The sequence below is a fragment of the Anser brachyrhynchus genome (genome assembly GCF_964034855.1).
Source record: "Anser brachyrhynchus genome assembly, chromosome: 8".
Lineage (NCBI taxonomy): Eukaryota > Metazoa > Chordata > Aves > Anseriformes > Anatidae > Anser > Anser brachyrhynchus.
In genome coordinates, this window is record NC_137702.1 from 6,283,264 (window position 1) to 6,311,178 (window position 27,915).

The 27,915-nt window shown below is 40.7% G+C and overlaps 1 protein-coding gene across 7 annotated transcripts; it reads right to left on the reverse strand.

Moving 5' to 3' along the window:
- PODN (podocan) lies at positions 1-26,837 on the reverse strand. 7 transcript variants are annotated; one of them, XM_080603301.1, is made up of 12 exons: positions 25,258-25,505; positions 24,255-24,380; positions 21,641-21,882; positions 19,803-19,896; positions 18,166-18,230; positions 14,012-14,121; positions 11,805-11,961; positions 9,800-9,915; positions 7,239-7,896; positions 4,398-4,546; positions 2,053-2,253; positions 1-676 (listed from the first exon to the last, which is right to left on the reverse strand). In XM_080603301.1, the coding sequence occupies exons 2-11, from the start codon at positions 24,289-24,291 to the stop codon at positions 2,091-2,093; spliced, it is 1,791 nt and encodes a 596-aa protein (XP_080459427.1). In that variant the 5' UTR covers positions 24,292-24,380; positions 25,258-25,505; the 3' UTR covers positions 1-676; positions 2,053-2,090. The 7 variants fall into 7 exon arrangements, with proteins under 7 accessions (XP_080459427.1, XP_080459425.1, XP_080459426.1 ...); XM_080603299.1 differs by having other exon boundaries at positions 24,255-24,442; XM_080603300.1 differs by having other exon boundaries at positions 24,255-24,447.
- Positions 26,838-27,915: the final 1,078 nt, after the last annotated feature.

Consider the following 27,915-nt stretch of genomic DNA (forward strand, 5'->3'; position numbering starts at 1 on the left):
TGGAAGGTAGACATAGCTTTTTTTATATATATTCACAAGAGCAATTGTTTTATTTTAAAACCTTTCTAAAACAGGCATATACTGCAGGCTTTGGCAGTAGAGATAAAATATTTTGGGATCCAGCCTTAATTTGTTTTTCTCATCCAAATATACACATTGTTCTAACAGAGGAATAGTTTAATCCAGACATATTACTGCTGCTTGATGACCCAAATGCCTCATATACTGCTCCTCACATGAAACTACTGCAAATATTCATCTTGCCTGATCAACAACAGCTTCTTTGGGGTGGCAGAAAAGAAAAGAAGCATATACATGGTTCACTTAAAATGCAGTGACAAAAACAGCATTTGAAGGCATGTGTTCAAAACAGTCCCATATTGTTATTACAGATGGAAACAGTGAAGGAAGAAAAACAGAAGAAACAAAAGCCAGCTTTTGTGAGTTCCAGAGCAATCCCTTATGATCCTGGGTCTTGTATAAGATGATTTGGAAGCTTTGGAAAGGCATTCAGGGTCTCTCCCTGAATAAGGCACTGTAACACACTGTCTTCCATAAGCCTGGTCCAGTGCCATAACAGTTTCTGCGTAATTCATTGCACGTTTTGCTAAGTGTTCTCTATATATCTATATAGATATATACACATAGACATATATGTAATTTTCCATATGCTTTCCTGCAAAACATCAGAAAAACAAAATAAGTTACATAACAGAATACAGAATAGGCTAAATTTAGTGCCTGCTGACAAGTTGCACGTGCCCCAAACCAAACCAGCAATGTGCTGATAAAGAAGTTATATATACTCTAAGTTTTTAAACATAATTATTTCTTTTCCCACAAAGATTTGACACAGCCTAGCCTAGAGGTCTAATGTTTAACTTTCCAAGTAACTTCTGTCCTTTCCAACCTCCTTCATCTTTTCAGTGAATTAGCACTATTCCTAGCAATTCCTTGTGCCATTTCCCATGACAAAATGTGATCTGGGGCAAAACGAAACATTTCTTTCAAAGTCTTGGAGTTTAGCTCTCCAAAAGTAGAGGGCAATATGTTGAACCTCATCATCCCTTTTGAATATAAAAGGCTTAAGATATGCATAAAGCAGATCCATATTCTTATGGAAAAAATACATACTTTTAAAATATAATTTTCCCTTCATCTTTTCCTCTGCATTTTAAAAGAAAAGAGGTTCAAGTGGCTGGTCAGATTGGTTATGGAATGCTGAGATTTTAGTATCACCAGTCTGGAGTCCAAGTCAGCAGCAATCATGACTTGTAACTGGCAAGAGGCTTTTCAGTGAGTCTTGGTGAAATGAGCAATGAACCCTTGTCAATACTTACCGGTAGCAAAAGCATAGGTTGTTCTAAGATCTTAGGCATGGCTAACCTGGACCAAGAATTAATCCAGTCCTTCATAACATTTCCAAAAGTGACCTGAAGTGGATATTCTTTCCATAAGAAATATTCCAAGTACAGTATTATCTTCCAACCCACTTCCGTGGTCAGTGATTTAGAGATTGCCTGAGACAGAGGTTGCACCTTAATGCCATGTTTGCAAGGTACTGCTGGGACTACCTCCCTTTAATTTATCTAATTTTTTTTAATCCACTTTCAGCTCACATGGTCTTCTGCATCAGTAAACTTTGGACTTTGTTCTTCGTTTTCCCTTTGAACTAGTTACTTAAAAATATCATGGAATACCTTTCTAAAAAAAAAAACAAAAAAAAACAACAGAACTGGTGAATAATGACCTCCATATTTATCTACTGTCTCTGCTGTGGCTTTAAGCCAGAGGCACTATGAAAAGTCCACTGCCTCTGATAAAGTAAAGGCATATACTGACTGTTTCAATTTAAAAAAAAAAAAAGTATTTTCAATCTTTTTTTAATTCTGCAATTCCTGGTCATGTTTTAGCAAAAGTCTTTGAATCTAGGGCTCAGACATCTACTTGTTATGTTTCAATCATACTTGTAATTGGAATTATTTACAGAGAGGAAATATTTACTGAGAGTGTAAGAACTGCACTCTGATTTAACTAAACTTCAGTTGTTACCTCCAACATGATGTTCTTGTGTGAGTTCACATTTTATCTCAGTTTTCTTCCTCTTCCTCATCTTCCATTTCCTCTTCTGAGTCATCCTTATTCTTTGAAGTGTTGCTGAATTCAGGGTTGCCTTCAATATCCAGTACTTGTAAGTACTTTAGGCTTTGGAAGAGACTCTCCTTCAGTGCTCCAACTGCAATCTTATTAAACCTTTAAACAAACAAACAAAAAGACCTTCCTGTTAAAATAAGCCCATTTTTATATCCAACACAGAAATGAAAGGAGACTACAAGAAAATCTTTCTGCAGAGTTACTCTGACTTTACTCTGACCCACAACAGCACTTCAGAGATGCCAGTCCTTGTAAAGAAAGCAGAACCGCTAAAAACGCTGGCATTGATTTCTCCTCATGTAGAACTGAATTTTGAAATGGGAATATGGAAAGATGATTATCTTTCAAGTGTCTGAACAGTGTAGAAAGGTCCTGGCTGACAATAAAAAGTTGAAGCTCAAAATCAATGTTCCCCCCTCCAGACCCGTCACTTTTTGTTTCCCCCCCGACTCTGGCCACATTAGGTTGCAGAGTACTGACTCCTCTGGCCATAAAAAGACAGGGAAAGCAGGTACAGATTAGCAAGCAGGCAAACAAAGTGACTGAACAAAGCTTGCTGACAGCACTGCATATCTTTGCAAAGGACCCTGCAGGAAAATACTGGGAAACGTTAAGTATCTCCCACTGATTTATAGTTCCCTGGTCACACTCTCAAAAAAACTCCTACTTTTCTCTACCCAGTCCCTGTTCCCTCCTCTGTAAAGGTATTCTGCAAGGAAAAAAAATTCATAATATTGAAATTCCTCCCCCACAAATTCTTTCTCTTGGCATTCTGCTTTCTCCTTCCCAGAGAGGAAAGGCATCTGCTCCATTGCCAACATTTCAAAGCGCAACTTGCTTTTCCATGAGATTCCATGTCATCCCTTGACAGTTTAATTCTTCTCCCACAATACATGAAATACTGGCACAAAGTATCCCTTTAAAAACATGGCAACATACAATAATTTTTCATGTTATTTTGGTTTCCAAGAATGTAAATAAACTAATATGAAGTTTCAGAACCCCTCACATTTCCTGCTTCGTTCCTTACTCTTGAATATGCTTAAAATTGTATTCTGTCTAATATTCCAGATGTATATTATTGTTTCACACTATTACATGGATTAATTGCCTCCCATTAAGAAATACAGCTTAATGTGGGTGGAGTTGCCTCCTAAATATGTCAGCAAAACTGTTTTGCAAATTTCTTTTCTCTCTTTATATAGAAATATAGAATGTGGTATGTGGTTTCTGGTTTGCATCCAAGCATTCACAAAAATCTCATAAATATGAGCAGCTGAATAGACAGACTGCTCTAATTTACACCAGACTTTTTAATTTTATTTGCTTGGTATGGAATCATTCATCCAAAAAGGTATGATTCAGAACTGTAGGGCAGTATTGTTGCATACAGACAAAACAAGGCCATATTTAATGTTGGCCAGCAGGCATTCTAGGCTTTTTGAACATGGGATCAGCTTAATCACGTATTCTGTAGGGTTTTGTATTTTACTTCTAAGCAATATTTTCAATAATGTTTTGTTACACTAAAATTGAATATATTACTATGCCAGATTCAGGCTTCACTTCTTGTGGTATAAATCCTTAGTAACTGCTTAAATCAGCTACTTCACTGTGACTTTACGTTATGTGTAACAAAGGTCAGTATCTGCCACCCGTAAAACGCAATTTAATAAACAAGGTCCTCATCCAAATGACAGAGTAAGAAAAAAGAAAAAAAAAAAAAAAACAGAAAACAGAAAAGCTTTCTAAACTTAGTTACATAACTGCCACATTTGTGACAGTTGATTATGTTGTCATCTGTTTCTAACAGAACTATCAAAGAAATGTGCATGTCAAGATCAGTCATAGAAGCCCCATGACAGGTTGGGGTTTTTTTGTACAGTACCAAAATCCAGGGCTAACAGACAAAGGCAATGCTGAAGTCCTATAACTGGACTGTAAACTTGTAGTTCACAGCTAAATATTGGAATACGACGTAGTGTTGTTAAACATTAATTTCCCAGAATTTCTAAGGTGCCTAATCCATTCTAATAAGGCACGGACAATGTCTCTAAAGAGAAAAAGCATATTACGTGTATCCGTGTGTTTTCTGAACAGATGGACATAGCTTCATCACATTTCTACAAAACAAAGATGCTTATTTAGAAAGTTAAGATTTTAAATACTTTCTAAAAACTAAACAATTGTAAAGTGGATAAAGAAGAAAAACCGTGCATGTTGAAGTAGAAACTTGACCCTACCTGAGGTAAATTCCCTTTATTTTGGGTGTGGATTCAAAAGCATTCTCCGAAATGGTTGTGATCTTGTTGTTCTGAAGATACAAATATTCTAGAGATTCTGGCAGGCCTGGTGGGATAGAAAGCAGCTGGTTGCCAGCCATGTCTAGTGACTGCAAGGAAGAGACAACAAGGGGTTAAATAAATAATTGAATGTAAATATTAGCAGCACTTCACTGTTAAGTGAGCTTAACAACAAATGAGCTTTTAAAGGTTAGCTGTATAAACACGTACCCTCTCCTTTAAAATGTTATCTACTGCTTTTACGTGCATATATACATACATACATAAGGATATAATGCATGCATATGTGCATTTACTAAAAACTTAATATGGTAGCAGCACAGAAATAAGATGTTTAAGCAAAGCTTATCCAGGATTTGGGTTTGAAATTCATCTGGAAGCAAGCTTTGTTTTTCAGATGGTACTTTGGTGAGTCTGCTTCAGCACCTTTACCTCGTGAGGTCAGGAAAACAACAAATGCTGTGTGTAGAGTGGAAATTGTAAATTGTCAGCCATGCACAACGATTGAGTTTGATTTATTGGTGGAAAACTGAAGTGATATTGACTGTAGCATAAACTGATTTAATCTACTTCTAATTCTCATCAAGGTAAGCGCGGCTGTGACAATTCTGCTCTCTTGCATTACTATTTAACATCATGATTTCACATGCCATACCATGTTGTTTTGTTACGCAGTTGAACATTCCTTATGTCTGTCCCCACACTTTAGCCCATGACTATTACAGTGAATTAAACCAGACTGGGTTTCAGATATGCTTGACAATATTCCTTGGAAGCTGTTATTGCAAGTGCTTCACTAGCTAAGGTTACATTAGATAAATTTGCACATAAAAACAGCTGAAAATATTCTCACATAGATCAATGGACAAAGACATTCAGGACTAAAGTCCGTGATACTTTCTTAGATGAGTTTAAGCAAGGAAATGGATCAAAATAAGTGTTTTGTTATCCCGGATCGTAGCATTTTCATAGCACCAAGCCAACATACTAGTTATGCATTTTTCAGAGTTACAGTTCTGCGGATGATTGTCATGATTTCGGTGTTTTTATTCTCCACATAATCCCAGTCTGGCAAACAGTTATGCAAATGCCTAGCTTTGCAATTGCAAATAGATAGTCTTCAGTGATTTCCATGGAAACAGTGTGGACTGCACTGTATGCTAAGTACTTGCACAACCAGGATCTTATGTGATTGTTATCTGTCCAATCTCCAGTGCACTAACTCATTAACCAATTGCAGAGTTAAGCCCTTAATATTAAAAAATCAGATTCATATATACTATCATGGAAATATCTAACAAGTAGTGAGACTGTTTAAGAAAAAGCCACAGCCAAAAATGACCATTAGCCTAACAGAATATTAAGTGTGTGCTACTACCTTAACCTTGTTTAAAATGAACAGCATTTACTGTGGGGTAGGTACAGTTGAAGGGCCCATGTTTGATTCAGCAATGCATTACTCTGGCTTGACAGTCACTACAGGGGAGTGACTGCAACATAAAAGTAACATGAAACTGCAATGAATCAGGCCTTTCAAGAAAGCCAAACTTGAAATTTTGTAGTTCCAACCAGTAGCTATAGCTGCCTAATGGGTCTCATGACCGATTTTTGTTTGAGGGATTAGAAAAAAGGCCGGTGACAATGGCTACATTTCATCAAGCTACTGCAGCAAAACATTACCAGTATCTGTAATTCTCATCACCAGCTTCCTTCCAAACTACATTCCATCTCAGATATATTTGCACACACATGCATGCACACACACATCACCGAGGCACCAAACAAATGCAAAATGTATCACTAAAATCACCAACCAAATCTATGGCTGATGCAAACCAACAGCACTATAGATACTGTTCCTGCACTGCTGATTTACATTACCTGAAAATCACGCTCATTTATTTCCAGAGACAACAGAAAGAGCAATGTTCACACAGATAAATGCCTGGAATGTCTGAAAACACAAGGGGGACCAGCAGGACATATACTCCACATTCTTTATCCCTGCTCTGCTGTCAGATGTACAAAGTTTGCTTGCACAGTGACCTAACCATGTGCACCCTAGATGGCTGCCATATGACATAGGTAATACCTCTTACTGCAGGACACAGGCTGCTGCCTAAAAAGAAATGCAGACAAATCCTTCAGCCAGTGTAACAATTTCGAAAGGTCATTTTGTACAGCACAAATCTGATTGTTTCTGCCTGCCTTATGGTTTGTGTTTAACTTTCTCCAACAATTAAGCAAATGACAAGACTGCTGATTGAATCCAGACCTCCTAACTGCTATCCAGGTGCCTTAGCCAGCTGAGCTGCTAAATCCTGCAGCTTGGCCTGTCTGACTATAAGCTGATGTGGGGGCTTTGAGAATTAAGAGTGTTTTTGTTTATGCATTCCTTCCTCTTGCTCTCTCTTCAGTGCTGATTTTAGATCTTTTGGGATACAAGCTATTTGAAACACAGTTTCAGTTTTAATGACAACATTTGTTAATGTTTAGCTGGAAATACAGGACACCATTAGGGTTCAGAAACAAAAATGTCTTCACATTTCCCAGAATTAGCAGTACATGGTGGACCACCACTTTGGTCAGCAGTGGGAGGTACTCACCTCTGGCACAACAGCACACCATTTTACTGCTAGAAACAGAGCATGCAGCACTTACAATGCAAGCCCAAAACACGAGCACCAAGCAAAGCTAGTACTGGTGCTACATAAATTGGCTTAGGCAGACAGATGAGGACATCAGCGTTACTAACATGATTAGAGAAGGTGATGTTTCTACCTGGAGACTGCTGAGTTCTCTCCACGCTCTTGAATAAATGGAATTGACTTTCAGTTTATTGTTGCTCAAATACAGTTCCCGCAGTTTTGTCATCCCAGACAAAGTCCCTTTGGGGATGATGCTTATCTCATTTTCCTTCAGTTTCAGAATCTGCAAGTTCTTTGGGAAGCCAAAAGGCACTGTGTTGAGATGATTTCCAGAAAGATCCAAGGACTTTAGTTGCCTCAATTTACGGAAGGCCTCCCGATGGATCTGGGGGCTTTTGAGCTTATTGTAGCTCAGGTTCAGCTCTTCAAGGAAGTAAGTGGTAGCGAAGTCATTCCTGTTAATCTCAGAGATCTGGTTATGAAGGATCATAAGTGTTTTCACTCGTCGGGGCAGACCACTGGGAATCCGTTCCAGCATGTTGTTGTACAGGTGGACAGTGTGCAGTTTCTTTAAGCCCTGGAAGGCTAGTGGGTGAATACCTCGGGCTTTTAATTTGTTATTGTGGAGCAGAAGGTACTCAAGGTTCTTAATTTGGGTCAAGACATCTCTGCCAATCACCTTAATTGCATTCTTCTCCAGGTGAAGGAGGACGATGTTTCGAGGTAAACCACTTGGGATTTGTGAGAGATTATTGCTGGACAAATCCAGATATTCAAGACTAGACAGTTTCCTTGGGAAAGCAGGAAAGAAAACACTCTCTGTTTAGATTCTGCAAGGTGAAATGATAATCAACTTCCCCTAGGATTGTACAATCTTTACAATCTTGCCCTGGCACAGCTCCTGTTACTGCCCTTTTTTGTCTCACAAAATGACTGATGCGGACAGCAAAACAGGGAGATCCCACACTGCCATTAAGGACTAGGCACTGCCATTGCTCCCTGGCCACGCTAGCAAGAGAACGTGCTAGACTACACAAACACCCAAACCCTGCCACCTGGATGAGACGTGAGATGTTCTCTCATTTGCCAGTACAAATAGCAATGTGAACAATTTCAGTTCATCACAAAAAAGCTGCAATGGGATCACCATTAAAACATAATTTAGCTCTCAATTTCACAGAATCGTAGTCCAAGTAAGAGTATTTTTGTCTCTGAAATTGTATATTTAAACTGAAAAGCAAGCCTGCTTTTAAGATGATGAAATATTACTCTTATGGAAAGTAGAAATGCTAATTCAGTGTCCTAGACTAAGATACTGAACTTCTGACCCTCCAGCATTATGGAAGTGAGTCAGGGCTAGATCTGCTTTGTGTAAGCTACTGAATCTGGATTCCATGGACTCAGTTGAAGCTAAAATAAATCCTCAGACCAGCCACTTATACCAACTGGATGTGGATCAGTGGTATTATATGCCAGGACTGAGGAGCTCCTGCGAAGAGACTGATCTGCATGGCACTACATAACCCACTGCAGATGACTAGAAAGTTTTCAGGAAATACAAGAACTAATGCATTACAGACATTACTCACTGGTTACTACGCTGTTGTTCAGAGCTATCCAAGTATGTTCTGAATGAACAAATATACTTTCTGGGTAAAGCACTTCACTGCTGCAAGTTGTAATGCCTCCCCAGTTGGGTACATCTCCAATAGGATTATGCTGTGCTGTACAGTTAATATCACAAGAGCAGAGTAATATCCACCCCCTCTGCTGACTGTGACTGCTGCCTTAGCTGTAGCCACTGTACTCTGTTCATCAAAATCTTAACAGAAATGATATGTCCAACATTACCTGGAGGGTGACACAACAGAGCTAAAGTAAAATACTACAGGAGGTTTCTGGGAGTGGCATGTGGGAAAGGAAAGAAATTTTTCATTGCTGGAGATCAGAAAAGTTTACAGAACTCACACCAAGTTATAGGCAGGCCTGGATTTTCAGGTAAAACAAGGGCAGCACTCAGTGCAAGCAGAGACAAAGGTTAACATTTTGAAGCGCTAAGTCCCAGGCTAAATTTAGGACAGCCAAAGGCTTTTTCAGTTGCACCAGTTTCTAGAAAAGCTTTTGCAGCCATCTGGCTATTGAGCAGCACCACTGCATCCCCTCTTACTCCAGCAGTCTCTCTGCCCTGGGGTACAGCTGTGCCAGATGAATTCACAACTGTGTATCAGTGGCTGCTGCCTTCAGGTCACAGAAACAAAAATGTGGCTTAGCAAATATGAATGTCTGGCCTTAACTTCCAGTGAATTGCCCTGGAAACTGAGAATTTTTGAGTAGCCTCACTTCTGATTTGTTTGGAAGAACAGAGACCAGCCTGCACCATCATTCTGGGTTGCCTGTTTTCAGAGGGAAGTTACCTCACATGACTGGGTCTGTGGCCATCAAGAGCGGTGCGGTCTGATGTGCAGTGTTCTGTCTTTTGTATACAAGTACTCTGGAGTGTGAATTCACACCACTCACCACGACCTTTGCTTTTCAATGGCAGCATCTAAATCTACACCTTTTCATCTAGAGCTAGCAGAGAAATGCATAACGTAGTGCAGTTTTTAATAAACGTACTTTTAAGTAGATGGACTACTATACTAGAGGAGGCAGACAGACACAAACACAGGTGCAATCTACAGATGTGATTCTCACCAGAAAGTTTCATTGTCCATTCCTTCATTAGTCAAGTAATTATTCTGTAAATACAGCTCTCGCAGGCCTGTAAGTTCACTGAAGGCTCCTTTGGGAATCTTCTCTAGCTTGTTGTTCTGCAGTTACCAGAAGCACATAGCACGTTATTTAGCATGAAACAAAATAAGACACTCAGGTTCTGCTCAGCTAATGCCAGGTAAATAAATTGAATACCAGGCAGGCACAAGATGTTTCAGGGGATGTTATAATTCTGCCTAAGAAATAAATACAAATAATAGCTTAAAATATTACAACTTCTTTTTATTGTTTTCCTATGGAATTTTTAGGTTGAGTTAGAATTTGGCACCCAGGGAGAACTTTATTTTGCATTCATAGTCCCTGCACCTATGTGAAAATCTACAATGTAATTTAGGCAACTAAAGCTTGGTTGGAAGCTGTGAACCAGACGTTCTTTTAGTATTCGATATTTGAAAAGGCACAGTTTCTGCAATGTAGATTCCAAAATAATTACTCCTTCCAAAATAATTATTGCCTTAGTGTGGCTTTGGAGTAGCCAGCAGGCAGATACGAACAAAATATGAAATTAAATTCCATTTAGGAATTCCATACAGGTACTGTAGGAATTATAAAAGGATATATAAAACTCTGAAACTGAATGTTAAACTTCCTATCGTTAAGGTATACACAATAATGTGATTGGCAGGCTACACGAAATACATGTCCCAACTAATATAAAGTGGATACCACCAGAGACTGATTCAGCTGGGTATCTCAATGAATAGTGAAAGAAAAAGAAAGACCTGTCACACCTACAGTACTTTTAATCAGTTTGGGCCCACTATTTGCCGTTTCCCATTTCTCACTGTCACATTTTTGTTTTTTCCCAATCAAAATATCAATTTAAATGTTACTATTGACAGGCAGTGCACTTGAAAACAAAATGCCTGTTTCTCTCTCCCACTTCTCTGCCCTTAACACAGTTGGTAATAGCGGGGAAGGATAAAAGTTCAAAGAGTCTTCAAAGTTGAGCCTTCTCTTGGGAGATAACAGTTACTTATAAATGCCAATAAAACCCAGGGGTTTAGTAACTCCACACTTTGCACAGAAATTCCAGAAATTTAAAGGATCAGACCCTTTGCCTTCTTCAAGCTACAGAAGCCCATTTTCTAGAAGACTTTAATGAGATTTAGCAGTGAAATCTTCAAGGGAAAAGAAAGCTGGGAGGCAACACAGAACGGCATAAGACCAGGGGCTGATAACAGACTTCAGTCTACACACGTCCAAGGAGCTGTCAACACGAGAAACAAACGGAACCAGGATTCCCCACCACTGCAGCTCTCCCATTGCTAACAAAGCTAAGAACTTTAGCACAGACATTATGAAGTGTTTTTATCAAAATCAGATGACATGGAATTAAAAATGCTGGAGAGCAGATAATACCACAACTTCTGCTCTTACGCTATTGCTGGAGAAGTTGTAGCAGTGAAGAATCACTGATCCAAACTTTCTCTGTGTTGACTGAATTGCCAGTTCAGTAGCAAACAAAAATCACTGATGATAGGGAACAGCAGTCTATGTGATAGGAATTAGCGAGCAAAGCCAACATCTAGGGGGTAAGCAGCTGTCAGGAAAAACACCATCATCAGTGGCAAACTCAACCAGGAAGCCAATTAGTGGATGGCCATGCAGAATGATCTACCTTCTTGTACTAGCAGGCATTAGTACGATTATACCCAACCAGGGTCCAACAGTGCTACCACATAGGCATTTGCCTTTCATTCTCCTGAAAACACTGAAAAGCAATTTTATCCCCTGTGAGCATTTTTGTGTTTTGCAAAAACATGCTATTACTTACAAAAAAGTAAGGAGATAGCTACGAGACTTACAACGGGCCTGGGAATGTGTTCAAGTGAACTGAAATCGCTTGGCTGTGCAGTTTGAATCCCATACAAACATAGTACTTTCGTCACAACTGTAAAGGAATACAGAAGCTTGGTGTCGTTACCTTTAAATGCAATTTGTATAAGGCTGGAGGGAGATTCTTTGGAACATATTTCAGGAAATTGCTGGACATGATGAGTATCTCCACATTATCAGAGCCATTGAACATGCTATCAGGTAACCCAGCATCTGAAAGTTTGTTGTTATGAAGATACACAGATCTGTCAGAAAGAGAAAAAAAGATGAAGTCAAACAGATACTTAGACCTATGTTTGTTTCTTTTACCAAAAGAAAGCTGTTTAAAAATTTTATTTTTGTCTATTCTTCTTTCCTTGAGATAATTAGAGTTGTTTTCAAAACATGCCCTTTAATTTAGCAAGGCATATATGCTTAGTCCAAATACTCTCCGAAATGTAGATATATTTAAATTCCAAACCTGGATGTGAATATGAATTTCACAAGTAGCTTCACCTTCTTAACAAGTAACAGAATGCAAATCTGGGATTGCAAAATGCTTTGAAATCTAAATTTCAGTTTTGTCATTTGGACCTAGCTTTGTACTTGGCTAAGAGGTACAAAACACATCAGCGTTGTGGCCTTACTCAAGAGGGTTAAAACGTGTATCTGTAAGAGTTTTGTTTTTTAATGACCCTTTAAAAGAGGGTTTCTTATTTTCCCTTTGCCCGTCTTGCTTTTAACCTTTAATATTCACCAAAGAGTTTCTCCAATCAGATTAAAAATAATTAAAAAAAAACATTTAATCTTCCTTGCACAGGTTGTAATTCTCTTTAAAGCAACTGAAGTTGTTATGAAGTTATGACGTAACTATGAAGTTATGACTGGTTTAACTGCTAAATAAAATAATTTAACTTCTTTATAACAAAAGAAATTACAGGACTTTACTGATCGCTATTACCCCTTCATTCCCTGTGTGTACCCTGAGATGCAGCAGGCAGCTAAAATCATGGAGCCAGGTTAAAGCTGCAAAAAAGAGCACAGTGTAAAAGTGGGCTTGGACTCTCTACCAGTTCCAGAGAACTTGGCAACATCTTTCTGAAAGGAAGGAAAGGCTCAGAATGGAAACACAATAGTGTAATCACACACTCCAGGAGGTCCAGAGCCACATGAAAATAGAGCTCACCCTTCATGGTCAGCTGTACTTTTAACTTACAAATATTTGCCTTTCTGAAAATGCTGTTTTCCAAATAATCAGTGTGAGACCATGAACTGTGCTGGGAGCAAATAAACCAACTGAAACAACTGAAGTAGGATTTTATATCGGCAATTTCAGAAATCAATGAGTTATTACTCTGATTAAAATGAATGCTGTTGTGGGAGAGTTTGTAAAAATCACTTCAGAAGAAGTGCAAGTGTTTTAATATGAAATCAGAACATGACAGCTTATGTAACTCAAATTAGGAAGAACACGTATAAATCTTGCTTCTTTTATGACGAGATATTGCCAGAAATCAATGCCTGATTCTGCCTTTTTAGCTACAAAGAGCCTCTGAGACTAAAGGCCTAATAAGTACAGAGTGGTTTCTGCTCTCAGTGAAATCAGAGGGAACTGAGAGTTCCTCAGTTCATCACATGACTGGGCTCTTGGAGCTCAACTGGGTCAGCTATTATTAAGTGCTTCCAAATTGCTACCAAAGGAGCCTGAGATGTCTCTGCAGGATTTAGATACTGTAGTGTCCATATAAAGAGGTTACCCAAAAGGCCTTTGGAAAAGACTGTATCTCACAGGAGGTGTGTCTACACCCAGCTGAATTTGAGATGGACTAATGTGTTGCACTGGATCCAGCTGAGAAAATCACAACCTGAAACTAGCAGAGAGACCTCTGACACTAGAGGAAGGTAACTATGCTTAACTTCAACATGGTTGAGTCACACTCAACTGTATTGAGTACTGTACACTCAATGTGACTCTATTTTTTTTAATGGGTTATAAAAATCTGGCAATTTCTAACCATTAATCCCCATTTTGAGAAACTGAATCTGTTCCTTTTAAATTGTAACTGAAGCATAACCAAAATGGAGACAAATTAATTTTTATCTATGCAAAAGTGTCTGGCAGCTAGTAAAAGCCCTTGGAAGGTATTTGTCTGAGAGGTTATTTGATCCGTCATGCTGAAATTAACAAGTAGCCAGCTTCTTTCAAAAAAGTACGAGCAGGCAATAAAATGGTTTAGCCAGATAGTGTCTCTAACTCACCAGCTACCTCCAAGCAGCAGCAGCACACTATTCTTGTTTCGCTTCCTGATCCCTTACCTCAAGTTTGGTTTCTGTCCAAATGTGAGTCCATATATCTTGGTGAGATAATTGGCTGCAAAATCTGCACTGATCAAGGTATTCGGGAGGAATTTTGGAGCCACTGTTAGCTGAAAAAGAAATATATGGGGCAATTCCAGTTAAATGCAACAAATGTTTTAACCAAGTATAAGGCCATCAACAAAACACTTGCAAATTTATTTTCTCTGAACAGGCAAAAGCAAATGAAACAGAATGCAGATTGTATGAACAAAAACAAATTGTCCTCACTCACTAATCTCTCCAGGAAGGAGACAGACTTTTGCTCCAAGATATGTGAATATTTGTTTTGGTTGGAAGAATCCTGCCTCTTTTTGGTGGAAGAAGTCAAAAAGTTGTTATTCTGAAAGCAAATGCATTGCTTATTATTGTTCATAATTCCTCAGTCTTCTGTGCCAAAAAAATCCAACCCACCTCACACCGGCCTACTGTTTACTCCCAAATGAAAGTATGTTGGTTGGGAGAGGAAGTGTCACTTCGCGTGTTTGTTCCAGTACTGCATCCATTTACAACGATCTCTTCAACAAAAGACCCAGGTTCCCAAAGGGCAGGGATGTTTCCGAGTTCAATGATGAAATATCAAATGGAACTTCAAAGCAAAGACCTATTGTATGGCGATACTTTGTTCTGATGAAGTGATGCATCAGAAACCAAATACAGAAGGGTTCGTGTCTCCAAAACTTTTTAGTCAAAGAGAAGTAGGATTTGGTCCTGCCTGCTCTTGGCCTACTATTATTTTCACCAGTGGTATAAAAAACCACTAGGAATGTCTGTATCTGAACAAAATCTGGTGGAGTGAAGACTAATGATTTTAAAAGCTCAGTTTTACAGAACATCCAGGTAGTACAATAGCTAGCTTCACACAGTGGCTGGTAATTGCAGTCATTCATCTAGCAACCAAGAATACAGGTTGCATTTTTCTAGGTTACAGGACAATTTTGTGGAAAACATGAACCCTGCAGACATGCATCAAGATTAAGCCCTGGGAAACAAATTATCAATGTGATGCTGTGCTAGATATGATCCTTCAGTACATAAACAGAAGACTACTGAATTGCAGTAGGCATGTGCTACCACTGTGGTTACATATGTTAACTATAGTAGCAGTGAGACAACTGATAAAATATTTTCCGTACACTCTGAAGGAATCTTTTCTACGGAGACATTGATTTTTTTTGTCCTCTAAAGCTCTGAGATCAGGACTGAAAACTCTGGGCAATGGTAGAAATGTACCTTCTAGCTTGAAATTATTTGAATTTGTAAAGCTTCTTCCTCACAGCACTGTTATGTGAAAGAGCAATCGGTTGTTAATAATAGTGTAAGAACAGAAATATTTGGAAGATGAATAATGTATGAGACAACAGACACTTTAGTGAAGAACTACCCCAACACTTATACTATGTATTTACCTAAAGTAAAACCTCTGTGCTAGTTTGTCAAGTGTGCATTGATGTACTATAGCCATGAACTTGTAACTTAATGGACTCAAGATACAGCTGTATTTTTTTAAAAGGTAAAAGTACATTATATACTATTTCTTATCTTCACCTGTGCAATCCTTCAGCTGTCTTAAGTATTTAATGATCACAAACACAAGTGGAAAGATCTCTCAGTCCCTCCTATCTATATGTACAGATAGTACCTAAGCAGTGGAAATAAGAAGCATTTTGTGTATCACCACAGTTGCCACAGCACTGCCCTTGACTTTATTGGCAGTCTCTCACCTCCTGACCTGGGAGATATGATCTCATGGAAGTGCATAAGGACACTCATCTCCAACTAGGAAGGTCTGGCAGAACTAAGTCTCTACCACAACATAATACTGAGATAACAGACACAGGAAATAAACTTAATCACTTTCATACACAGTGGCACATTAAAGCTTTTCTCCTGAAACACAGTCTGTTGGGTCATAACTTTCATACAAAACAAAGCGAATGTCTAAGATATGTGAAATTAAAAACATCAGAACCACAGGAAAGAGAAAGAGAAGTTTCATCCAAAATGAGTTTTCACTTGCTTAGGACTTTGCTTTGGCATTTCAGCACTTAGTCATGAGGGTAATTGATCTCCACTGGTTGACTGCTTGAAGGATTACTGCTGGATTGTTGTAATTTAGCAAAATCAAAGGTGACTGAACAGTTTCATCTAGTGTATTGCCTAATAAGCAGCAATCTTCATTTCTGCAGCTGCAATTTTCTTGCAGCTTTACTTCCCATATGGCAGATAAGGTTTCTCCACTATTAACAAATAGTTAATCAATGAACTTGGAAGGATGATACAAAAGTTATTATCAGTTTGAAACAAATTTTCTTGCTTATCACAGGCTTTGGTATAAACAGAAGTACTGGATCCAGGTGAATCCCATATCACTTTGGGAATACTTGGGTATAAACCTCTGTCACCAAAATCACCATTTTACAATAAATAATAATGGCAGCTCAGGACATGGCCTATAGTTTGATGGGAGAGACTTCAGTTATTAACAAGGCTTACTGTAGCTACTATGTAATTAATATATATCATGAGTGTGATGAAAAATTCTAAAGGAAACTACAGCAACCATTCTTTACTTAAAGTACTTCTTACTCATAAGCCATTGCAGGATTTTAGTCTATTACAATATTTTGTTTCTCCAACCAGCTAAGCTCATTTAATGAAAGATAATACCTGGTGGGATCACAAGTGAAGATAAAGCATAAAAGATATTCCATAAAACAAGGAGCAAACTACCAGCAAATCCCTGCTCTCCTCCAGACACCACAGTTACTTGATCTGCATCATTTCCCACTGCAGAGTGGATGCAGTTTGAAGCCAATCTGGTTTGTCCTGGCTTGTGATTTATAAGGAAATGTGTTATTTTTGTGGGTCCACAACTTCTCACCATAACTAGTTCTGACATTCGCTGATGTTTGCATTTTCTTTTGGGATCCTTTTCTCTCTGCAGTAAAGCCAGAAAAACCAAACACTTTGTTTTGTCACACAGGGAAAACTGGAGTGCGAAGTTCTGGAATATTAGTCACAGTCTGGCTTGTTCCTTTTTATGGAGTTATTAACTGCCAAGATTGTTATATGGAAATGGTGCTTGAAAGAGAGAAAAGAACACAATGTTACTGTACTAAAGAATGGGTTCTATTTTCAATCACTCCACACAGAAATCCATGGAGTGATTCTGGAAATGTCTTGGCATGACTGAAACCTCAGTGTGGCCACATGTATATAAATGAAACATCAAAGGGTCACAGATTATAAGAGGATAATAAAAAATATATATACGGACACACATACAGATATGTAGAGAGAGAGAAAAGGAAGAAAGGGAAGGGTATTTGTAGACAAAAAAGCTCTGCCTGATTTTTAACTTATATTTTTTTCTGCGGCATCCCAGTTCTTTCTATAGCAAATATTTGTGGGGGATCACCAGAGAAAGAGAAAGCCATAATGGGAACCACCATTAAGGGTGGGTATGGTGGTATTATAAGGGTATGTGAGTAGGCATTTCATTTCCTTGCCTTGGCAGGAAGGGAAATGTGCTTCTGTCATGACAATCAACTTGGATCCCCCAGACGGGATCTTTTCCATTAAAAAAGAAATTCAACTCCTATCACTGCAGCAAAAAGAATAAATTCATTACCTGTTCAGCTTCACTGTGTGAGGGTATCCTCCCCCCAACAAACCTATTGAGAATGGGGGGCTGAGAAAACTGGATGGCATTTTGCAGATCTTGACAGCTCATACACAGGTATTAGGATGCGTTTATTCACCGGTATTTCAACCCAGCCTCATCCGATTGAGATATGCAGCATTTTACACCATTCCCCCACAGCTTATTTGCATACAGGGGTAATTTATAGGTGCAGAGGCTCTCCATACCTCCCTACACACACACAAGGGAAAGCTTTCACCAACCATACAAAGAAATAAGCATTCAAAATATACCAGCATGTGTAGCCTCTAAGTTTTTGTCTTGACCTTAAATGAACCTTCATTAGAATATCACTTTTGGACAATTTTACATCCATAGGATATCTATTTTATAAAGAATTGAGAACTTGCTTGTTTAACTTTCAGAACCCAATTAGAAAAGAACTCTGAAAGCCTTGTGAGCCTCTTACCTTATTGTTTGCCAGGTATAGGTAATTCAAGTTCTCCAGATGCTCAAATGCTTCCTCTGGCAGCCCTTAGGAACAGGAACAGCTCTGATCAGTAACACTGGCATGCTATTGCCTCTCTGACTGAAAATACCAGAGGGTGTTTTTCTCTCTCTCAGAGAATATTTTAACAGAAGATTTAGATATTGTTCATTGGCACTGATACAATCTGATTCAGACCTATTGTTGCTTTTTTATAAAAACCAAACCAAATCAAGCCAACACAGACTGTTAAGAACAATGGCAGACTGTTAAAAATTATAAGCATGCACGGTTGTGGCCCACCCTGCTGACAGGGGTCACGTACAGAGCTGGTGTAGACTTGCTATACAGCTGATTATCAGTGCTTGCAGCAACCATGCTATCTGAGAAGTTTCTTTGGTAATTTTTTCATGAATCTGCAGATAACTTTTCTTGGCAGGACATAATCTGAGGTCATTTAATGATCAGATCAATCTGATCTATGACCATGAGGTTGCCAAAGTAACACCAGTAGCTGCATGTTGTAACTCTTCTCTTGTGCTGCTTCCCCACAATCCCATACAGCCATGCAGTAACCAGCTTAGAGCTAATCCAGCTCAGAGCTAATTGTCCTCCAATAATTTTTAATTTTCAGCTGAATCACTCCACATCCAGCTGATCACACAAGCACTACTGCAATCACAATGGAAAGGCTACAAATAACACTTTGACCTGGCACTTAGAAAACTGAAAGTCAAAGGTGAAGCTATTTCCCATGTCAAATCTTATGTGAAACTTAGAGCTGCACTGAGGCTTGTGAAAGAAACATCACACCCAAAGGGTAGTAATATCAAGGTCTGAATCTATTAAGCAGACCTCCTTGTGTTATGTAAGAGTGATATGTTTTGGATCCCATGCATAATGTGCCCACATTCTCAATAAAGGCTATTTGCTGTCATTGCAACAAGGATAGTAAGAAAATTCAGAGCAACTGAACAAACAAGTTAAGAAAAATTGCATCCTTTGTATTGCATATCCTACTGTCTTATTATTTCCTCCAATTTCTTCTACTTTCTTCACTAACCAGTTGTCAAGTTTCTCTAATAAACACTAGACTTAGCAAACAAACCCTGCCTACATAAATGAAAATGCTTTTAGAAGGGGAGAAGTTGCCTTATTTGCAATATATGTTATATGTATTTATATTTAATTCAGCAAGGACTGAACTGGCCTAAACTGCATTGACTGACTGAACTAAACAAGTGAATTAAGAAACGAGGTCAGTCAGAAGGAAATCATTCGGCATGTAGACATTTCTGGTTCTCAAGTGCATTGCATTGATGTGCCTGAGGGACTGGAGGGAGTTTCCTGGATGAGAAGATCTCACGCCACAGTACATAGTGCTGCTGCCAGGTCTCCTCCACTGGTTCAGTAAGGCTGCATTCTTATACACTGAGTATTATGTTTCAGATGATAAAGTGCCTCCACAATCTGTGTGATGGCTAAAGGAGTGATGCTTACAGCCAGCCACTGAGTCCGTCACTCCTCACGGCTTCCTAATCAGCTGCCACTGGGCCCACTGCACAAGCTGGTGTTGCTGAGGCTCTGTCTCTGTGCACTTCACGGCTCTTCCAGCTTACCTTTTGAAGTCAGCCTGTTGTTTTGCAAATTGAGAGTTTCTAGTCTGTGAAGACGAGCAAGCTCTTCTGGAAAGATTTCTTCTATCTGGTTATTCTAAGAAAACGGAGAGGATTAATCATCAGCAAAGTAATCCAAGAAGGATCCCAATAAAACCCAGACTATGAACTCCAGTAAAACTTGGAAATGAACCCACCATGTCAAATCACTGTCAACAGCCTTTTCTCCATAATGAGCCAAACTTGGATCTCAAAACCAAGACATCCAAACCCAGCAGCATTTGAAGGCCTGAAACAAGTTCTGTGTTCATCTCCATAAATATTCAGCTTATGGACTGGTAGCACACAGAGTGCAATTGTGCCTGGCAAGGTTTATAATCCATCTGCCACAGCCAAACGTGTAGCTGCAGCAAAGCATTTGCTACAAGGTTGGCACTGTAGAGTTTCAGGTTTATTCTGTTATTTAAGTGTTGCTTTTAAAATGAAGAATTTTTGTCCCACTGCAAACTTGTCATGAGCAGGGAGAGTCAAATTGCGTTCAGTTTCACTGGTTTTATTGTCGGAAGCGACTGCCATCAGATTTTCATTAACAGGCTTACTAGCATTTAGGCCATTAATGAGTGATTCTAGCATTTTAGCATCTAAGGGACTAAAAAAGTCAAGGACCCACTGAGCTGGAAGCCAAGCTAATACACAGAAAGTGACAGCTGCTGCTTCAAAGTAGCTTCTCTGCTTTTGGCAGTAGAGGTGGGAGCCATGGCTAGCACATGCCTGGAACAGATCTGCTGAGGAAGGTGCCAGCTTACATTACGGTTTTTCTAACTACACAGCACTTGGATGGAAAGCTTTGAACAAAAACTGCATTTTAACCATTGATCAGAATTGGCAAACGGGAGCAGTAAACAACAAGCGATTGCTTAAGAGCCAAAGAAGCACTGTGGAGAAGTCTGGAACCATGACCACAGCTTGGAGGAACTGCCACGGCGCTGCCACACACCAGCCCTGCTCACGTCCTGAGGTGTCAGAGCAAAGGCAGGGAAGGACACCTGCCAAAATGCTGGTCATGGGGATCTAGGCACCTAACAGCAAAGCGTGTTGTGGACAGTCTAGGACAGGCTCCTACCTGAAGTTTGAATCTCATATTCCTTTCCCTTGTCTTGAAAAGACATGAAGTCTCCATAGCGCAACCAATGGCTGCGGTTGTGATGTTACAGCTTCCTGGGTAAAACAACCCCAAAATCTCCTCACTGCATTCACCCTGGCAAGTGCAGCACCAGCTCTCACCCCGTGTTGACGCCATCCATCTCTCTGGTGCTGCTTCTAGGCCCGTGAGGGATGGTTTCAGCTGCACTTCAAGCACTCCTTGCTGCGTGCACATGCTGCAGGGAGGGGGCTTGAAGGAGACGGGACACTGGGAGCCACTGGTTGGCTCTGTGTTGGGACCAGCGTGCTGTGCTCACAATACTGTAATATGTTGAGCTGTCAGAGAATTTCTTATTAATGGAGCAGTTTAGTCCATACTTTTCAAAGACACCTCAGAATTGAAGGCCTTAGCCAGAAAAAAATATTACTTTGGACAAAAATTCTTCTCTTGGAGCTGGGAAGAGAATAAGGAGGGAAAAAATCTGATCTTTTTTCCTCCTTTGATGTGTGGAGAGAGAATTAGGGTGAAATGTCCCCCTTGATTCTGAGAGACCGCCCAAGCCTTTCCAAAGGGCTGTGTTGAGCACCAGGTCACTGCTCTCTGAGCTGTGTGGGGCCAGAGAGCGGGGATCCTGAGGGGGCAGCAGGGTGCTTTGGCCCCGGCCCAGGAGCCGGGCGCTGAGGAGCCGGGCCCGTACCTGCAGCGAGAGGTGGTTGGTGAGCTCGGGCAGCAGCAGCGGGAACTCCTTCAGGTCGATGCCGCCGCAGTCCACGACGCCCTCCTGGGTGCAGCCGCAGTCCCGGGGGCAGCCGGGGGCCGGGGCCGGGGGGCGGCGCCGCCGCTCGGGGGAGCCCTCGGGGAAGTCGGCGGCGGCGGCGGCGCAGCCCAGAGCCAGGAGCCCCAGCGCCAGCAGCGCCCGGCCGCCGGCCGGCATCGCCCCTGGAAGCCGAGAGAGCTCGGGGTCAGCCCCATGAGGCCTTCCCCGGGGGTGGCCGGTCCCCCCGAAACCCTCCGTGGGTCCTCAGCTGCCGCCCCCCCCCCCCCCCCCCCGCCCACGTTATTTATTGCGTTTTTTTTTTTTATATTGAGAAACGCCAGATGATCCCGGAGGTTTATAGAGGAGGTTATGCAATGTTATTCGTGTGTAGCTGCTGGTCACGCCGGCCCAGGCAGCTCTGCACAGGGAAGCGAGAATCGATGTAAAGGGGGTGTGCTGGAAAACTGGCGCAGCCGCCAGGACGCCCCTCAGGGGCTGCTCGGGAGCACCGGCTAACAGGGTAACAAAACCTCCCCGCTACTGGAAACACAACGGGCTGCCTATGGGTTTTGGACGGCGCTGATCCGACCCTTAGAGGCCTGGCTAACGCTCAGCTTTTATCTTTCTGGCAGCAGGTTAGAATAATGCAAACAGAAGTTGGGTATCTACCAGATCATCATGGCCCTCATCCAGCCCCCCTCATCTTGTTTGTTGCCCTGCTCAGATTTCTACATAACAATTTGCAGTAACAGCCAGGGATGGCTTTTTTTTTTTTTTAATTTATTTATTTATTTTTCCCCCTTTCTACTATCCTTTGTATCCAACAGTGATGAGAAATTCTTATTTAGGCTGATCTTTTAAGGTCAACAAGCACGACGGATTCTTGACCTTGTGAAATAAATACTCCATCCACCCCTGCCGCTCCAGTTTCCCTTGCACGAGAAGCAAGAACCTCCCAGAGCCCGGCTGGCACCTGTCAGAGCGGCACGGCTCTGTTTGCATCCCTGGGATTTGCTGCTTTGCACCAGCTGAACTCGGGGGCTCTCGCAGACTTTGGGTGCTTGGGAAGCATTGGAGAGATCCTGCTCTGGGTCACAGTCACGATAATCTTAAATGATTTCTTTAAACATTGACTTACACTTGAAGAAATGGGAGAAGGGTGGCACTAGAGGACAGAGCACTGGCCTGAGATATGGATGGGTTTGGTTTGGTCCTGGTCTTTGCTACCAACATGCTGGGTGATTTTAAGAATTTAACATCGTTTGCTTGATCCCTCTTCCCCCTGCTCCACTATTCCACAGCTTCCATATCTGTAAAAGCTGAATATAATGAAATTAATCTCCTTTATAAAGCATTCCAGAGATCAGATGGTGTTCCTTATATGGCAATATAGCTAGATATTAACAGTGAGATCAAAATTGGCCATATGAGTATGCCAACAAGGGATTAGTAAAATCCTTAGTATTTGGTGACCTAACCTCAGAAAATATTCCAGAAATCTTAGAGAAAATAATCTCAGAAAGTACAATAAATCAGATCTCTAACAAAGTTATTTTTTCCTATATATCAGCTTACTGTTACAGATATTTACAAACAAAACTGAAGAAAAAAATTAAATACAGGTCAAAGCAGCCCTGCTGTAACAATGCCAACACGATTTCGATAGCAGTTACATAATGACTGGCATTGGGCTCTATGTATTTGCAACATGCTGATTTTTCCATATCTATAGCAGAAATTATGTTAAAAAAATTAGCATGAAATACTGGATCTATTATTATGCACTAAAATTTCCCAGACAGTCTCACCCTATTGTCATCAATAGATAAGATTCTGCTACGATGCCTTTGAAGGGCATGCTGCTCTGGTGCCACAGGGAGACACTCCAGATACAGAAACATCTGCTTGCATCTGGAGAACAGGCAGTAAAACCAGACATGAGTTTGATTTTCTTTTAGTTCAAAGAAAGCCTGAAGTAACTCACTCCTTTTAAATTCATTCCCATGGGCCTGATCCAATGCATTATTAAGAAATCTTATTAAAGGGGTAGCTCGAAACCCACTAGAAAGAGCACTCTTCCCTCGCTGTCAGAGGGCTTTGGATCAGACTCTTCCACTCAGAGACTGAAGTTACACTGAAAGCAAGTTCAGGGTTCTCTGTGGTTGCATCTTTCTGAGTTCAGACAGAAGCACCACGGATTTCTGCACTTTGCTGCAGCACAGCCCCAGAGGCAGGGTGCTCCAAAAGGCACAGTCTCCAGAAGTAAACTGAAGTTTCAGGAGTTACTGTAGCTTTTCAACAATTCCAACTACCTCAAACAACAGCAGGCTCATGTTCAGAATATCTCATCTCTGCATCTGTTGTTCTCTACACGCATTTCTTACAGGACACATGCACACTTGAAAAAACATCCTCTCCTTCAATATCAACAGGTTAAGTAAATTTGTAGCTTACATTTGATACCTATTCTGAAAGCTATAGCTGAAAGGCAGGCTGCTGGATGATGTCTGACAATCCAGCATTTAAAAAAAAAATAAAATGCTGAGAAACTCACCTTTGCTGTCAGAGATCAGATGAATGGAGAAGAACATTTCTCTTGCCCCCACAGGCTCCCTCAGCTCATGCCATGTCAGTTACATGCGCTGAGCTCAGAGCAAGTCTCCCCTTTCCAAGCCAGATCCTTTCCAGATGTGAGCAGCAGAATTAGAGAGAGTAATAGGCAACCCTCTACCAACGAGTTTCCTGCACTTTCCAACGAAATCAGAGAGGAATTTTCCAAAGTCACCATATGGGAAAATGTGAGTAGGAAAGAGGAAGCAGCTATAGTCTGAATATAAAGACCTGGGCAAGAAGCAATCTCCCATTGCTTTTTGTCAACACAGTTTGCGAGATCTTTGAGAGGTGCCAAAAGCAAGCATGCTGGAATTGACAGACGCAGAGGCGGTGTGTGCTTTAGCATTTCATTGCAGGACACTGGAGCTGCACTATCTGATACTAGATCTTTCATTTCAGCTGCATTCAACACAAAATCTGAATTCCAGGTGGCAATGTCCTCCCATTCCCTGGGGGCCTGTTTCAGATTAGCCAGGAACAGAGAGATCAACAGTTTTTCCTGTATTTCATCTTTTTCCCCTTTAACTCCCCCCCCTTTTTTTAACACATTAACTGATCTTCAGGGACCAGGGATAGATAGGCTGTGAAATGACAAATGCCTTAGAGGCAAAGTCACAACATTTGACATTAATACCCCATCTACCCAATCTCTTCTATATTTCGTAAGCCCCATATTACAGCACTAAACACCAAAAAACTATCCCCCATCCCCTCAAACCTCTCCGCTCACATTTAGCCCAAAGTCTCACGTTTCCTATTTTTCCCCTCTTGGTAAAAAAGAGAGGAACATGCTGTTTATAACACAGTATGCTCTAAGTGCAGCAATACTTCCAAGAAAGCAACACAGCTGGTTATCACTGGCAGCAGAGTTAGGTTTTGCGTTTTATTTTTTTTAATATAAAGCCACCTGTTTTGTGAATGCCCTGCAGCATGCTGTACAGTACCTTCACAAAATCCGCAGAGGAGCTCTCCTCACCAAGAACACGACCTTCTTGCTGTATTCCTCCCCTTACCCCCCCAAAAAAAATCCCCACACCGATTCTTTCCTCTCGACTCCAGCTGAAGTAAAGTCTAAAGCAATTAAGTTATTTCCTCCCTCTCTTCTTCCAGGCTCCTATCAACTGGAACTGATCCCTGTCTGTGCCACGTGTAAGTTTCAAAAGTTATTGTGGGAAGCGTGTTTCTACTGAAACAAAAATAAAAACAAAGCAAAGCTGGCTGCTTATTCTTACTGATTCAGAGATCCAGAATGTATTTGCCTGCTACCCTTTTTTTTTATTACAGCACCCTGAAGCCATACAGCAAAATTAACACCATGTTTTCAGGAAGGAGAAAAAAGTGTGTTTACTTTGGGAAACCACCTATCTTACTCCAGTCTGCAAACAGAGGAGAGTCGGGTGATTACCCAGCTCACTATTGATGCCAGAGCAGCCCAAGAGGGAGAAGTAGAGAACAGGATTCACTCTTCTCCAAAAGGGTATTTTTCTCTGTGTTTTTGTTGTGGAAGTATAGTACTTAGCTACCCCATTGCATCAGAGGTACTGCAGGACATTACAAGAAGAGGGGCATTTTGTCTCCTTCAGTGATGGGGAGACAGAGGCAAAGAGAAGTGTCATAGCCAGCTCAGGATTACACAACACCACAGAGCTGGTACAAGCAAACAAGATACCCCATGTGTGAAGGTTACACCCTTACTCTATGCTACAAATTACCTAAATAGGAAAACCAGAGCTGGATTCAAACCTACCCAGAGGTGTTCTTACCCACCACCAAGCCAAGGACTCTGCCCTAGCATGGTGTAAGGTCTCACGCAACCACTGTTTCTGTTACTACAGCATTCGGTTGCTTTCAGAGGAAAGACATCCCATTGCAGGACTCACAACTCAGGATTAGTTGCATGAAACATTCCCAGTCAAACCACCCTGGTTATCCTTGCTGTTCCCTGCTGACAAGCAACTGCGGTAGCTGCAGTCTTAACAAAGAGGCATTCAGGTTCAAAACCTGGAGCTGAAAATTCAGTTTAAATTTTGGTACAATCACTTCTTTAGATTAAACAGATGGCACAAAAACAAGTCCTCGGACAAGCTGCTGGGGTACTTCGGTGAACAACTGGCAGCTATCACAGCTTCCTGCACCACAGCAGCTCACAGGGCCTTTGCAGCGGGCCAGGCACCCAGGGCACTGGGCAAGACCTACCTTCTGCCCTGGCTCCAGCAGAAAAAAAAACACCAAACCAAACCAACCACACAAAAAAACAGTGGTGGTGAAAGACAGACTTTGCTAACCTGAACTCTTATTTTTCAGATAAGGTCTCTCTCATAGACCTCTGCATAAGGCCATGCCCAGGGCCAAGCTGCTGTACATGGTACATAATTATTACTGTCCAGGAGTAATAACTGAGAATTACGACTTACTGAAGTTACACCAAAGCTGCATCTGCCTCTTGGAACCTCAGAGGATCAGGAAGCACAGAGGGAGCTCAAATCCATAAGACCTGCTCAGCTCTGACTGCAACTACTGTCACTGTCCTAAAGAGATTGCAGGCTAAATTTAGATGGGATATGCTAAACTCAAATAAAGCCCATCCCAGCCAAGCAACAATAAGAAAGAAAACAAAAGTTATAAACACATCTATTGAAGCATATTTGGGGAGATGCAAGAATGCTGGTTTGGCAGGCAGTTTTGCATCAGCTCACTGGTGATAAGCACAGAGTGAGGCATAAGGCATTCAGGAGGTTTTAGTTGCATCTTAAAATGTAATAAAACGTTCTTTATTTTCACCTTTACTTATCTGATTTGAAAAAAGACTGCAGAAACAATGACATTCCTCAAGGGTCCATTGCTATATGCTGATACTATGCTTTTATTTGAAAGGAGAGAACAAAGCCTATTAAAAATCTTTTAAGTAACTTGCTGTCATTCGGTTTAAAAATGAATAATCAAAACACTGAGAGTAAAAGGCTTTTTTGTCTCTAAGGCAGGAAGGGAAGTATTTTTCAAACCTAAGTATGCACAACAGAGCCTGGCCATGAGCCTATTGGCATCTGTGTGTTGATCCAAATGAATTTTAAGATGTCTATTCTCCCAGAGGACGTGTACTGTTCAAAATAATAAATAAATAAATAAATAAATAAACAAAATCCATGACTGCTTTTAATCTACCTGAAATATGGGACACAGACACAGCATATTTTATAGTTGCTTTATACTATACATTTTCCTTTTAGCTTGCTGCAGCATTATTAGGATGTTTCTGTTCCTCTATCTACAGTAAATAACTAACATTTCCCAGAGAACCCAGCCAGGGCCTTATAAAGCCATCTGCTTTTATCTTAGCAATGAATTCTTCTTACAGATACACGGTACAGAACAGCTCACACTGTCACTCCAGCAAATTATGCTGCTGTTTATTTAAGTAATAAAGGAATTTGTTCCAGTTGTGGGTTAGTCCCCCCCCAGCCCCCAGCATTTGCTCTCCACATGTGGTTTGCTTCCTTAAGTGTTGATTTTTCATAGCTGTGAGACTTTTTCCTGTCTTTTATCCACCAAGCTAATTGCCTTCTTATTCCTTTCTGTTTAACGAGAGCTGACATTCAGCTCAG

Bases quoted from the DNA above. Each gene is read 5' to 3' on its own strand.
- PODN (XM_080603301.1), bottom strand. From the start codon at position 24,291: ATGTTCTTCTCCATTCATCTGATCTCTGACAGCAAAG. The intron at 9,916-11,804 runs GTAACGACACCA...TGGTAACTGCAG, and splicing joins TATACAAATTGCATTTAAAG to AACAACAAGCTAGAGAAGAT. The intron at 4,547-7,238 runs GTAGAAACATCA...TCTTCCTTGCAG, and splicing joins GAGAACTCAGCAGTCTCCAG to TCACTAGACATGGCTGGCAA.